Source organism: Gekko japonicus, unplaced genomic scaffold (genome assembly GCF_001447785.1).
Source record: "Gekko japonicus isolate JY-2015 unplaced genomic scaffold, Gekko_japonicus_V1.1 scaffold130, whole genome shotgun sequence".
In the NCBI taxonomy this organism is placed as follows: domain Eukaryota; kingdom Metazoa; phylum Chordata; class Lepidosauria; order Squamata; family Gekkonidae; genus Gekko; species Gekko japonicus.
The window spans coordinates 585,144-596,873 of record NW_015166423.1 but is presented as its reverse complement, the minus strand read 5'-3'; the positions used below and the strand labels follow the sequence as shown (position 1 = coordinate 596,873).

At 41.4% G+C, this 11,730-nt stretch overlaps 1 protein-coding gene across 3 annotated transcripts in view; it reads right to left on the bottom strand.

Moving 5' to 3' along the window:
• Positions 1-11,730, bottom strand: part of YTHDF3 (YTH N(6)-methyladenosine RNA binding protein 3) — a 27,382-nt gene that overhangs the window by 6,788 nt on the left and 8,864 nt on the right. Inside the window, exons 1-3 of one of the 3 annotated variants that reach the window (XM_015411710.1) lie at positions 8,771-8,846; positions 5,042-5,160; positions 2,987-4,570 (exon numbers count right to left, since the gene is read on the bottom strand). In XM_015411710.1, coding sequence (XP_015267196.1) covers positions 2,987-4,570; positions 5,042-5,059 — 1,602 coding nt within the window. In that variant the 5' untranslated portion in view covers positions 5,060-5,160; positions 8,771-8,846. Of the gene's footprint in view, positions 1-2,986; positions 4,571-5,041; positions 5,161-8,770; positions 8,857-11,730 lie in introns of those variants that run through there. The other 2 variants (XM_015411708.1, XM_015411709.1) reach the window with 2 other exon arrangements.

The following is an 11,730-nucleotide window of genomic DNA, read 5'->3' as shown; positions in this document are numbered from 1 at the left end:
GGCCGTGGCTGAGTGGCTCAGGCTGAGCCGGCTGAAACTAAACCCAGCGAAGACGGAGGTCCTGTGCCTGAGTCGGAGTGGACCGGGGTTGGGGCTCCCTCTCCCGACCTTTGATGGGGCGCCATTGGTGCCAGCGTCGGAGGTTAGGAGTTTGGGAGTGCTTCTGTATCCCTCCTTAACTATGGAGGCCCAGGTGGCAGCCACTGCCAGATCGGCATTTTATCATCTTAGGCTGATTCGGCAGTTGGCTCCCTTCCTTGACCACGACGACCTGGCTACAGTGATCCATGCGACGGTCACCTCGAGGCTAGACTACTGTAACGCTCTCTACATGGGGCTGCCTTTGGGGCGGATCCGGAAGCTGCAGCTAGTGCAGAATGCGGTGGACAGGCTGTTGATGGGTCTCCTCAAGTGGGAGCACATCCAGCCTGTGCTGAAAGCGCTGCACTGGCTGCCAATAGCATACCGAATCTGCTTCAAAGTGCTGGTACTTACCTTTAAAGCCCTTCATGGCCGGGGTCCGACTTACCTGAGGGACCGCCTTTCCCCATATATACCCCCAAGAGCACTTCGGTCCAGGGCACAACATCGCCTGGTTGTTCCAGGCCCCCGGGAGGCAAGGCTCGCCACGACTAGGACCAGATCCTTTTCAGTGGTGGCCCCTACCTGGTGGAACGAGCTCCCGGAGGAGATCAGGGCCCTGCGGGACCTTATGCAGTTCCGCAGGGCCTGTAAGACGGAACTCTTCTGCCAGGCTTTCACATGGGGCCACCACTACCACTGCCACCAATGAGGTGGATAACATCGGGGTGAGGATGGTCCAGGAAGATCTGCCACAATTTCTGCGTGGCCACTGGATTTACCTTGTTGAGCTATAGGATAAAATCACCTTTGGAGAACCATCCAGAGACCATCTTGTTAAATTGAGTATAATTTTTATAAATTGTTATTAATGGTTTATTGCTTTAATCTGTTTTATATGGGCTTTGCCCCTTGTAAGCCGCCCTGAGCCCACTCCACGGGGAAGGAGGGGTATAAGTCTTACTAAAATAAATAAATAAAATAAAAATTATTGCTATTAATATTCTGTGAATATTAAGTGTTCTTCAGAATCTCTAGAAGGCAGGAAGGTGAGCTTTAAGTCTCACTGGGTATATTATACCAGTAGAATAGCTTCCAAGTCCAACCTGCTCCTGTTCTGCACAAGATTGTGTCAAAGAATGAGTGACAGCCCCAGTGTCTTCATTATTTCTGCTTCCTACAGATCTACAGGTTAGGGTCATATACAAGGGGTTCACAGAAGCAGAAATTTTCCCACACAGTCCTTCTTCCAGCAGCCCTTTTGATCTGCTAAGAGCTGATGCTGGGATTTGGGAGACCAGACACAAAGCAGTGCTTTTCACTGGCACCAGTTTCTTCCACCTCACAGCAACCAACCATGTTGTATGACTTTCTGCCCATGTGTGCCCCCAAACATCAGCTTTTTTGTGGGCCAAAGGGGAGAGAGAAGGGGAGCATTGGGGGGGGATGCCTCTCCACTAGCCTTCTGTAGGCTACAAACCAAAAAGGTCCCAACAAGAGAGGGATCCTGGGGAGGGCAGATCCTGCATATTCATACCAGTCAACTAATCAAGAATATTATTACTCTTAAAGAAGAGAAAATCTCAGACCTCACTTGAACTCTTCCTTCTGTGTGAACAATATAGCAGATTAAAATTATTAAGTACTTAACATGCATATGTCAATATACAGTCAATCATTCACATGGCCATGTCTCAAGCACTGTGTTCTTATCAAACACATATGTTATCTTTCTTTTGATAGGGTTGTAAGAGTATGCATTTTAATAGTGAATAGTGCACAAAATTTTAAAATAAAACAAAGTGTGAAATTTAGATTTGCACACTTAAGTGTGCTTTCCTCTTTCACCAAATTTACTCTCATGATGCAGGAGAAAAAAGTACTCATCTCTTGATTAAATACAATTTTTACTTGCAGCCTCTTCAAAATTTGGATTGCAAACAGCAACAACTCTGATCAAGATATACCGCAGACTAAGCACAGACAATGTGAGTTGCCCCTCCCAGCAAGCAGACTACCAGCAGCTGGGTCCGAGAAATTATGAGATCAAAGTACCACCCTGTTTAGATTCACTGCCTCCAATATCATCCCAGTACAGAAAAACAGGACATATTTTGTGTTAGGACAAGACTGCAGCAATATCACTCATGTAATATGTGAGCCATCCATCTCTCTCTCTCTTTAAATGACCTATCATAATTCTTAAGGTCAACGTCCCAGATATACCCAGTTTTAACAGATTAAACAAAATATTGGTTTAAGGTTAGGTATGAACCCTTAGGAGACTAACATGTGGTAGAAGAGGAATAGTTCAAGTAAGAGGCAGTGAAAAAAATGAATTTGTTATCTAGATTTTGTTATCTTATTTGCCTTTATTGTAGGGAGTCTATACTCAGACTAAGAATCTGCTTAAATTCTCTTTTCAGGATCAGTAAGTTGCTACAAAACCCAATTATTACACGTAAGAAAGTCTCTCATACTGTGATAACCAGTTTCTAGTCTACTCCTTACTTCTATGAGTGAGATGTTACCCTGTAACACTTCATGTCTTGAATACCAGGGCACTCTACAGGGTTAGTTTAACTATCTGTTCTGTTTCCACTGGCATAAGGAGCAGAGAGGTGGTGTCACCTGTTAATCTCTCTTTTCTACAGTCAAGTTTTTAAAGAAACTGTGGGTTAGGTCCAAACACCCAGAATTGGAGAACTGCCTCCAAAGACTTTATACTGATGGATTCAACCCACTGTGACACAAACACAGCAATTGTAATGGAACAGTTTGTAGGATTCCTCCCAGTACCTGGGGATTTCAAAGATTTGTTATGGGAAATGGTCATGGCAAGGTATAATTTCAAATGACAAGCACTCAAAACATAAAAGAATAGACTGTAACTTGGGGTTCTTACCCTACGCATGGCTTCCTCCTCCTCTTGACGCTTCTCATAATGTGCAAAGTCATCAAAGATTGAGGTGGTATGCTTGAAAGTAGCAATTATTTTAAGCACTTGCTTGGCTTTTTCTAGGGGTACTTCTTGAGTGTCCCTCGAATTGGTAACTGGTTTGTTGTCATTGTTTTCCAAACGAATGTGCCGCAGCTGGTTGTTCGGAACGTCTTTAACAAAGATCCATTTAACATCAAACTTCCCCTTCCATTTATCCTGAGACCAGACACCAGCATAGGCGTTGTAGTCCACCACAGACTTCATCTCAGCCACTCCACAGAAGTGTCCACTGCCATTCACACTGAAAAGTAAATAGAGTGGGCCTTTTCCATTCAGCGAACGGTACGCGGCATCCAAGCGCTTATTACCATGTTCAGTACTACACCAGATTGAATACTTAATGGAACGATGTATATCGTCCTCTGAATAGCTTTTGATTATAAACACACGACCATTCTTCAGGTTCCAGTCAAAGTCTTTGGGATTATAATTATTTATGGCCTTTAGTTTCTCCAGTACCGGGTGCACTTCTACACCAGAAGGTGAAGAGCTAACTGGTATAACACCTATACCATAGTTTTCGTTGCCAGCTCCATTGCTCTGATTGAAGCCTACACCCCTATTGCGAGGAGCTACCCAGCGATTCTGCAGCTGTTGTTGCTGCAGCTGATGTGGCTGGGCCTGTTGCTGAGGTCCTTGTTGCTGCTGTGGCTGCGGCTGCTGCTGAGGCAGTTGGCTTTGCACCATTGGTGGTGGCTGAATTAATGGCTGAGGCTGCTGAATTATAGTCTGAGGAGGCAGTACTGGTTGGGTTGGGGGAGCTTTGACTACAGACCCTTTGTCATCCCAAGTTCCAATATTCATGTTGTGTTTTATAGGGGGTGGTGGGACAGCAGGCCCCCCAATTCCCACATTACCTTTAGGCTTAAGTTTTGGCTGAGGCTTAGCAGGCTTCCTAGCAATGGCAGCCCAAGAGGTTGGTTTAGGTGCTGAACTGCTAACTGCAGGCACACTATTTGCTGCAATGCTTGTCATTCCTGTACTGCTCAGAGCTGAACCAACAGTTTTTGTTACAGCAACTGTCATATCACCGCCAATTTTCAATCCAGTCATGCCTTGCTCAATGCTGCTAATACCAGGCACCTTGCTTAAGGTATCATTGCCAAATCCAGCCTGTCCATCGGCTATAGCTCTGCCAAGAGAGCTAGGTGGGTAGCCATAGCTGCTGCTATAAGCAGAGCTTTGAGTTGATTGCCCCTGAGATCCACTTGTCCCCCATGTAGAGAAATCTGCATTCCCAGGAAAAAAATTAAATCCATGTTGACCAAGGAACGGAGGGGTGTTTCCTAAAGCCCCAGGTTGACTAAACACACCATCAGGGATGTAGTGGTGTTCACCATTGCTCATCTGTCCATAAGTTGTCAAGTATGGCATTGGAGGATCTCCTGCTGTAGACCAAGCCGCTTCACCCAGAGAGTATGGAAATCCAATGGATGGTGCATAATAACTAGGCATGTATGGGTCTGACATTGGTGGATAGCTATTACTCTGCAGTAGAACAAAAATCAGTATCAGAAGAATCACATTTGGTGCTTCATCTACTTTCTTAATGTGATTACAGTTATATATTTAAATGTCTAATATTAAGTTTTATATTTAAAAATATCACAGGTAAACATCTAATATTAAGTTAATTTCTGAAGGTTAGCTTTCTAAAAGAAAAATCTGGTCTTAGAGCAAAGAGCTGAAACAGAAACATAGTTGCCAACTTAGAGGCAACATAGGCAACAATGGTTAAGAGGACAGCTGGTCTAGTAAAGACCAGGAATGCATATTTTCAATTAAATTATTGGAATTAAGTGTTTTGATAGCAAGTAATACTATAAACATTCTCCAGTTGTCTCCCCTGGCTTCCCTTCCTCTCTCCTACCTTAAACAAATGATACATGCTATGAGATCTGGTAATACAGACCATCTGTCCAGTGTGTAAATGGGCAAATATTCCCCTTAGCAACTTGCCTCTGTTGTATGCATCATGGCCACTGGTAATAACTTGTATTCCTTGTTAAGTCACCAATGGAACTGTGGAAGGCAGATTTGCTATTGACAACTCTGGTAATTACCTCTCCTGTGACCACCTACAGAAAATAAGAAGTCACCTCCACATAAGCAGGTACAAAGGTTTTTGTAAATTAAAAGGGAGTGCATTCTTTCCTCTTTCAGACTATATCCCAGAAATGAATAATGCAGATTTGCACATGTTTACAGGAAAGCTAGGAATTCTTGCTTTTATTATTCCATTAAAAACATCAAAAACTGAATCGTTTTTCCTACAAAAAAAATAGGAAGGCCTGCTAAATGATGACTGAATCCTGTTGCATGAAGCCTGAACTCAAAAGAGAAGCATACTTCCTGTTTGCAAACACACAAAGGATCTTCAACACTAGAGACATCCTGCTGCACTGTACTTACAGCTTTAAGTTGCCTTCTCTTATACTTACCCATTCCAGTATTTTATTGTTTAAACAGAATTAAATGTTAGATGGTATTTTACTATACTCATATCTTCATTAAGTCCTGCTGACACCTGTGACTATTACTTATGCAGCAATAAGGAATACACCAAATTTTATAAACTATGTTATGATGTGCTTTATGTTACATCAGTAATAATAGTTTAGATATGATAGGAAAAGTATGTACTGCATATATTTACATTCTCCCCCCCAAACTTCTTGAAATTTTACATCTCTTATTACAAATACACTATCTTGTCAAGAACAACCTTCCGAATTTTCTTTTAAAAAACCCACAATATTACTAATGCACCTCTACACATGTACCATCAGAAAACAAGTACCCCCCCCCCAGATGAAGGAAAGCAACTGTATAGGACCTCAGAGTAAAGAACAGTAAGCTGGCAGAGTTATTGGGTGAAAAAACACTTCATTCTGAGCCCCAACTGGAAAAATTCATGGCTTATACCATACGCTAATGGTCATGAGAAATTAGAAGGCAAGCATTCGTTTTGTCTATCAAATGAATATAATTGCATCGATGGACAGATGGTTTGCGAGATATACTTCTGTTGCTAGCACTTAAGGAATTAATGCTAATTCTTGTTTGTCATCCATACTTAATGCTATGCCAACGTGTTCCCTATAGAAAAACCAAGTGCTCTTTACAACTAAAGTTCTCACCATGGCTCACAACACTTTAAAAATTCAACACTAACTACTTACCCCCATCCTCATTCCCAATGTATTTGCTCCCATTACTGAGTGAATATCTTAGTGTTTCTACCTGGAGCAGATGTCATTAATGGAATGCCTTTTCAGGAATTGCAGAGGGCTGCCAATTCACTACTGCAGATGGCTTTTGCTTGCACAACTTGAAAGACAGTGGGGTGGTTCTTAATGTTGTGCAAGGCATTTCCTTGTGAAAGCCAAATGATTTCTATACTCACAAATTCTTGGTTTTCTTTACCATGCCAAGTCCCTTTCATCTCAACACAGTATTCCTGAACAGTATCAATTTATATGCCTTGGCCTGGATCCACCAGAGAATTCATATATGGTTGAATATTTGCCAACTGCCCCCTGCCAGGGCAGACCTGACCTCTGCTTCTGTTCTTAAGACTCGCCTGTTCTTAGGAGACAGAAATGCCTTCTGCCCATGGAAAACTTCTAGAGGACCCAAGCCTCTATTTACAGGTTTTCCTAGCACTTGTCATCTTACTTGTCTATTTGCAGCTACTGCTTTTCAGGACTACTACCACAAGGCTAGACAAAACCCAGATGCCAGGTCACTATGGTGCCTAGAAATTTTATTGTGACACCTAATATTTTCAGCATTTTATGGTAGTGCCTCTGGGCAATTCTTAGTGGAAGCACAAAGGTTGGATCCAATCACTTTTTCTGCTGGTGAAAAAGAGAAGAAGGGATCCCTTTTGACCACCAAAAACACTGTATTTGGGGTTTTGGGATATCCTCAGGCAAAAACCACATGATATAGGGCCTATAATGAGGAGGAGAATTGGCCAAGACAGAGAAAAAGTGCTGGCTGAATCTTATTTATCATTTTGCATCAGAATGTTTTGTTGCAGGACATAAAAATAAATGTGTATTAGGCTCTTGGCATTGCTTGTTTATATACAAACTTAATTTTACCACCTTTCAATGGTGGTGGATGAATTCATTTCTTAACTGGCTGCTTTCAATACTGGCTCCAGTATTCAATTAAAGGGAGTATTTAAAAGTAATAACGAGATTGATAAATTGAGGAGACAATAGTCTGGGGTTATAATCATTAAAGATTCCTGTTCCTCTGCACCACTTCGTTTTTTTTCTTCTTCATTTGCCTTAGGGCAGCCCCCTTTCTTCGGACTTAACCTTTAAGGCCCTAAGTGATCTGGGACCAATGTATCTATGGGACTGCCTCTCCTGGTATACCCCCAGAAGAGCACTATGATCTGGAGAGAAGAACTTTCTGGTCATCCCTGGCACAAAAGACATCCAGCTGTCCTCAACCACAGCCAGGGCCTTTTTGGCCTTGGCACCAGCCTGGTGGCTCTCTCTGCCAAATGACATCCATGTCCTGTAGGACCTAGTACACTTCTGAAAGTCTCATAAGACAGAAATGTTCTACCAGGCCTGTGTTTGAGGACAGCAAGAGTTTCCACTGAGCCTGGCTCCTTCCTCCCCCCCCCCCACGGCTAAGACATAAATCGATTCTTTAAACGCTATGTGTTTAGATTTGTTTGTTCTAAATTGTTTTAGTTTGATTGTAATGATTTACTGAAATGTTGTTCACCACCCTAAGCTCCAAGCAATAGGGGAGGGTGGTTTATAAATCAAGTAAATAATAATAATAATAATAAATGTCACATATATATTTTACACCTTTCAAATATTGTAATAAATACAATTTTGGTAGCTGTTACTCACTGTGTTGTCATGAATGGGAAGTTACTACAATTGCTCATAAACATGGGGAAGAAAAATTTTCACCAATTGCCCCCACTGCAGACTTTCAAATCACAAACAATGCTGTTGCTGACAGTTCCCTGACACTTAGAGGCAGTATTTCAAAGGGAACAACAGGATGTAGTGTAAGTGATGTGAAAATACACTCCATTAGCACTCCTTTGGAGCCAACCCATGGAATTTATTGTTCTGAAGGGCGAATAAAAATTTGCAAAGACCATCAGCTGCTAAGCACTAATTTTCACCAATTTCTAACAAAAATATTTACTATGACACTTTGGGTTGGAGGCAGCAGAAAAACACCTGCAAGGAGTTAGTGAAGCTGGTCTGCCCTTGCCTTCTACTAACATTCAGCTGTTTGCCCCCAAAGTTCTTTCTGATGATCAGGAGACACTCAAGAACAAAACGAACCACAGCAAAGAGGAAATCAGGCCAAATGATAACTGAAGCTAAACCACAACAATATAGTGCATTCTATTCACAAGAGTTCTCTGATCTTTAGACCAGAACTTTGGAACAAGGAGCAGGGTTCTAAGAGAAGGGTGTGAAAGATCAGTTTCACCAATCCCTTCTGCAAGTTGTATCCAATCTACAGCAGCTTATCTTCTAAAGATCAAGAACGTAAGCAAAAGTAACTCTTTGAAAAGTTTACAATTGTCAGTAGAGTTTTATTTGAAAATTTATTTCAGAAAAACTTAATATAATTGCTTATTAGGCTAAACAATAAACAAATTAAGATTCTTGAAATGCTCTTTTAACTCACCTGATTTGTCTGGCTACTTAGATATGGCTCAAAATCATCATCATTTACTGCATCCTTTTGATGAATCGAACCGTTCTGCACTGAAACTGAAACATAATTTAAATTAGGCACTTTAACATTTTAGTTAAAAAAACTAAAGAACCTGAATACATCACATTTTACAAAAGTTTATTCTAGAACCAATACAGATATCCTAGAACCCAGAAAATACAGCAAACTATCTGTTGGCAGGCAATATAAAAACACCTAAAAACCTGAACTATGCAAACATACAAGACAAAATGTTAAGACTACAGGTGAAAGGAAGTCTCTATGAGACTGTTGCACATACTATACAGTAGAAATGTGACAAGATTGGACAACTGTTCTACCAGCCTTCCAATGGACACACAAGAAAGTATATGTTCAATTGGTCTGCATGGTACTAGAAATACTACATTAATTTGTTCTGGTCAAATAACTTCAGATAGTCACATGCATTTAGGCTGGCATTATTTGTCAGTGTAAGACTGCCACAGCAATTTTTTCCTAAAGCTCTAAAGACACAAACTGAAAAAATTCAGCACTGTAACTGACTGACAATCTGCAGAAGGAATATTAAGGCAATTACAAGGTTTAGATTTTATAAATTTCCATTTTACCCAAAATTGATATTTATGCCCCCCCACAGAGACACCCCCATGTTACAGCTCTATAAAACACTACAGCGGCCTAAAGAATTAACAAATTTGCTAATTTACATGCAGCTCAGTACAAGACACTATTTCTTAAATACTGTATTGCCTGAACAATGAAATTATAATAATTCTAAATTATCATTATACACAAAATAGCTATCTACAATGTAAACTGTGCCCCTTGCTGAAGTGTTTGGATTGCTCTGGCAGGATGCTGTAATAAGATTTCATTCATTGGGCAATGTAAACGCCATTATTTCTGTAGAACAATTTCTTTTTTAATTAAAACATTTATACCTCACATTTCCTGGTGGTTCAAGGTGGCTTACAATAATAATTGATCGTTTTCGGTTAAAACCAGAACAACACAACAAATTTCAAATCATTTAAGCAGTTCTACTTAAGTGCAACCAAGAAAACCACAAAGGGAACACGGGCAAACTACAGATGGACATTTATAAACTAGTACAATACTGGAACTCTACTGCATGTTCTCAGGAATAAGAACATGGTGAATGGTCACAGCTTTGGCTTTCAAGACTTAAATGCATACCAAAGCTAGAACCTTCCTAACATTATATGACTTGCTTTTCCAATACTATGTAAATGTTGTAGGCTGTTTACATGGTTAGCAATGGGGTTTTCACTACACTCCATAAAGCATTTCTAAATAAAAATAGTTTACCCACTGCTTCTGCTTTTATCTGCAAGAGTAATGCCATCAGTTTTCTAAAGTGTAAGCAGACACCTGTGGATCTCTACTGGTGCAATGCAGTCAACCATGCCAACCTGCCACTTAAACTTAAACATGGGTGGCTGTTACTTCTACAATGTTATACAAGCTGAACCCAAGAAAGGATCTGACTGTTCCATAACGTTTTTCATACTGGTGGTAGGGATCAATAATCCTTCTTAAGCTTCAGAGTCGCTCTACAAGAACTCATTTCTAACCTACCAAAGAGGTTAAAGGAATCACATTTGAAATTTTATCAGTCAACAAAAATAGAAAAATGTTTCATTTCAGGGGAAACTGTGAAAAGGCAAGAAAACAGTGACATAATTTTTTTTTAAGTCACTCAACATAGTCACTAAGATTCTCTGCATTAAAAGTCTTACCTTCAGCTCCATCATATCAAATAAGTTGTGAAAAGTAGCCTCATTTATTTTGTAGTCGAACAAGCCTGTTTTATTATGCTCGGGGACAAAGTATCTGCCTCATGCAATGTACAAAATTTTCAGAGTCCAAGCATCTAACACTGAAGTTTATATCATTTATTTATTTATTCATTGTTTATATTTATATCCCGCCTTTCCAGACATCTGGCTCAATATTTTGATTTCAATATCATTTACAAAAAGGAAAAAAAAAACAGTGACCTTTACTAGATTCAGCTCTAAACTGCTCTAAACCAGCAGTGAAACTGCTTCTTCTGCTTAAAATTTATACAAACACAGATCTACATTCCAGCAAACAAAAGGCTTATCAATTCAGCCACACTCCACACTCTTAATGGTCTTCTCTGGACAAGAACTTCTGCATTCATTTTCAGAAGCCTCTACTTGCCACAGTAAGAGAAAAAAATGGAGATGTTTAGAAAGCCTCTGAAGAAGGCTGGAACTAGACAAAGACAGAACAAAGTAGGGCTGCCAAGCCGCGGCGGGGGATCCACACGTCTTCACAGGATCCCTGCCGCGGGGGACAGCGATACGCGTTGCACCGCCATCGCCAGGATGTGACGCTACGCGTCGCTCTGGCAACGGGACTCCAAACAGCCTATGAGATCCTATGAGATGGCAGTTAAGGCCGCTAAGAAGGACTTCTATGCGGCTGAGATTGTGTCCGCGAGCTCGCGCCCGGCCCAATTATTTAGTGTAATTCGGAGTTTGACAACCTTGCCTCAGGGCAAGCAAAACGTTAGGGAATTGGACATTGGCTGCGAGGCTTTTGCGAGCTTCTTCGCGGATAAAGTCTTGGAGCTTCGCCGCGCCCTGCCCGCCACAATTGAGACAGTGAGCGAACTTGAGGCCCCTTGCGCGTCCTTGGTAGCGGGTTTAGAGTGTTTTAATCAGCTCAGTCTGGACGAAGTGGACAGATTGCTCGTCTCTGTGCGCCCAACGACATGCGACCTTGATCCGTGCCCCTCGTAGCTTATTAAAGCGGGTCCCGAGGGGTTGCGAGGCGCATTGCGGGACATTATCAACACGCCCCTCTTGGAGGGACAGTTCCCGAATGCGCTCAAGGACGCGATGGTCCGCCCCCTCTTAAAAAAACGATCTCTGGAC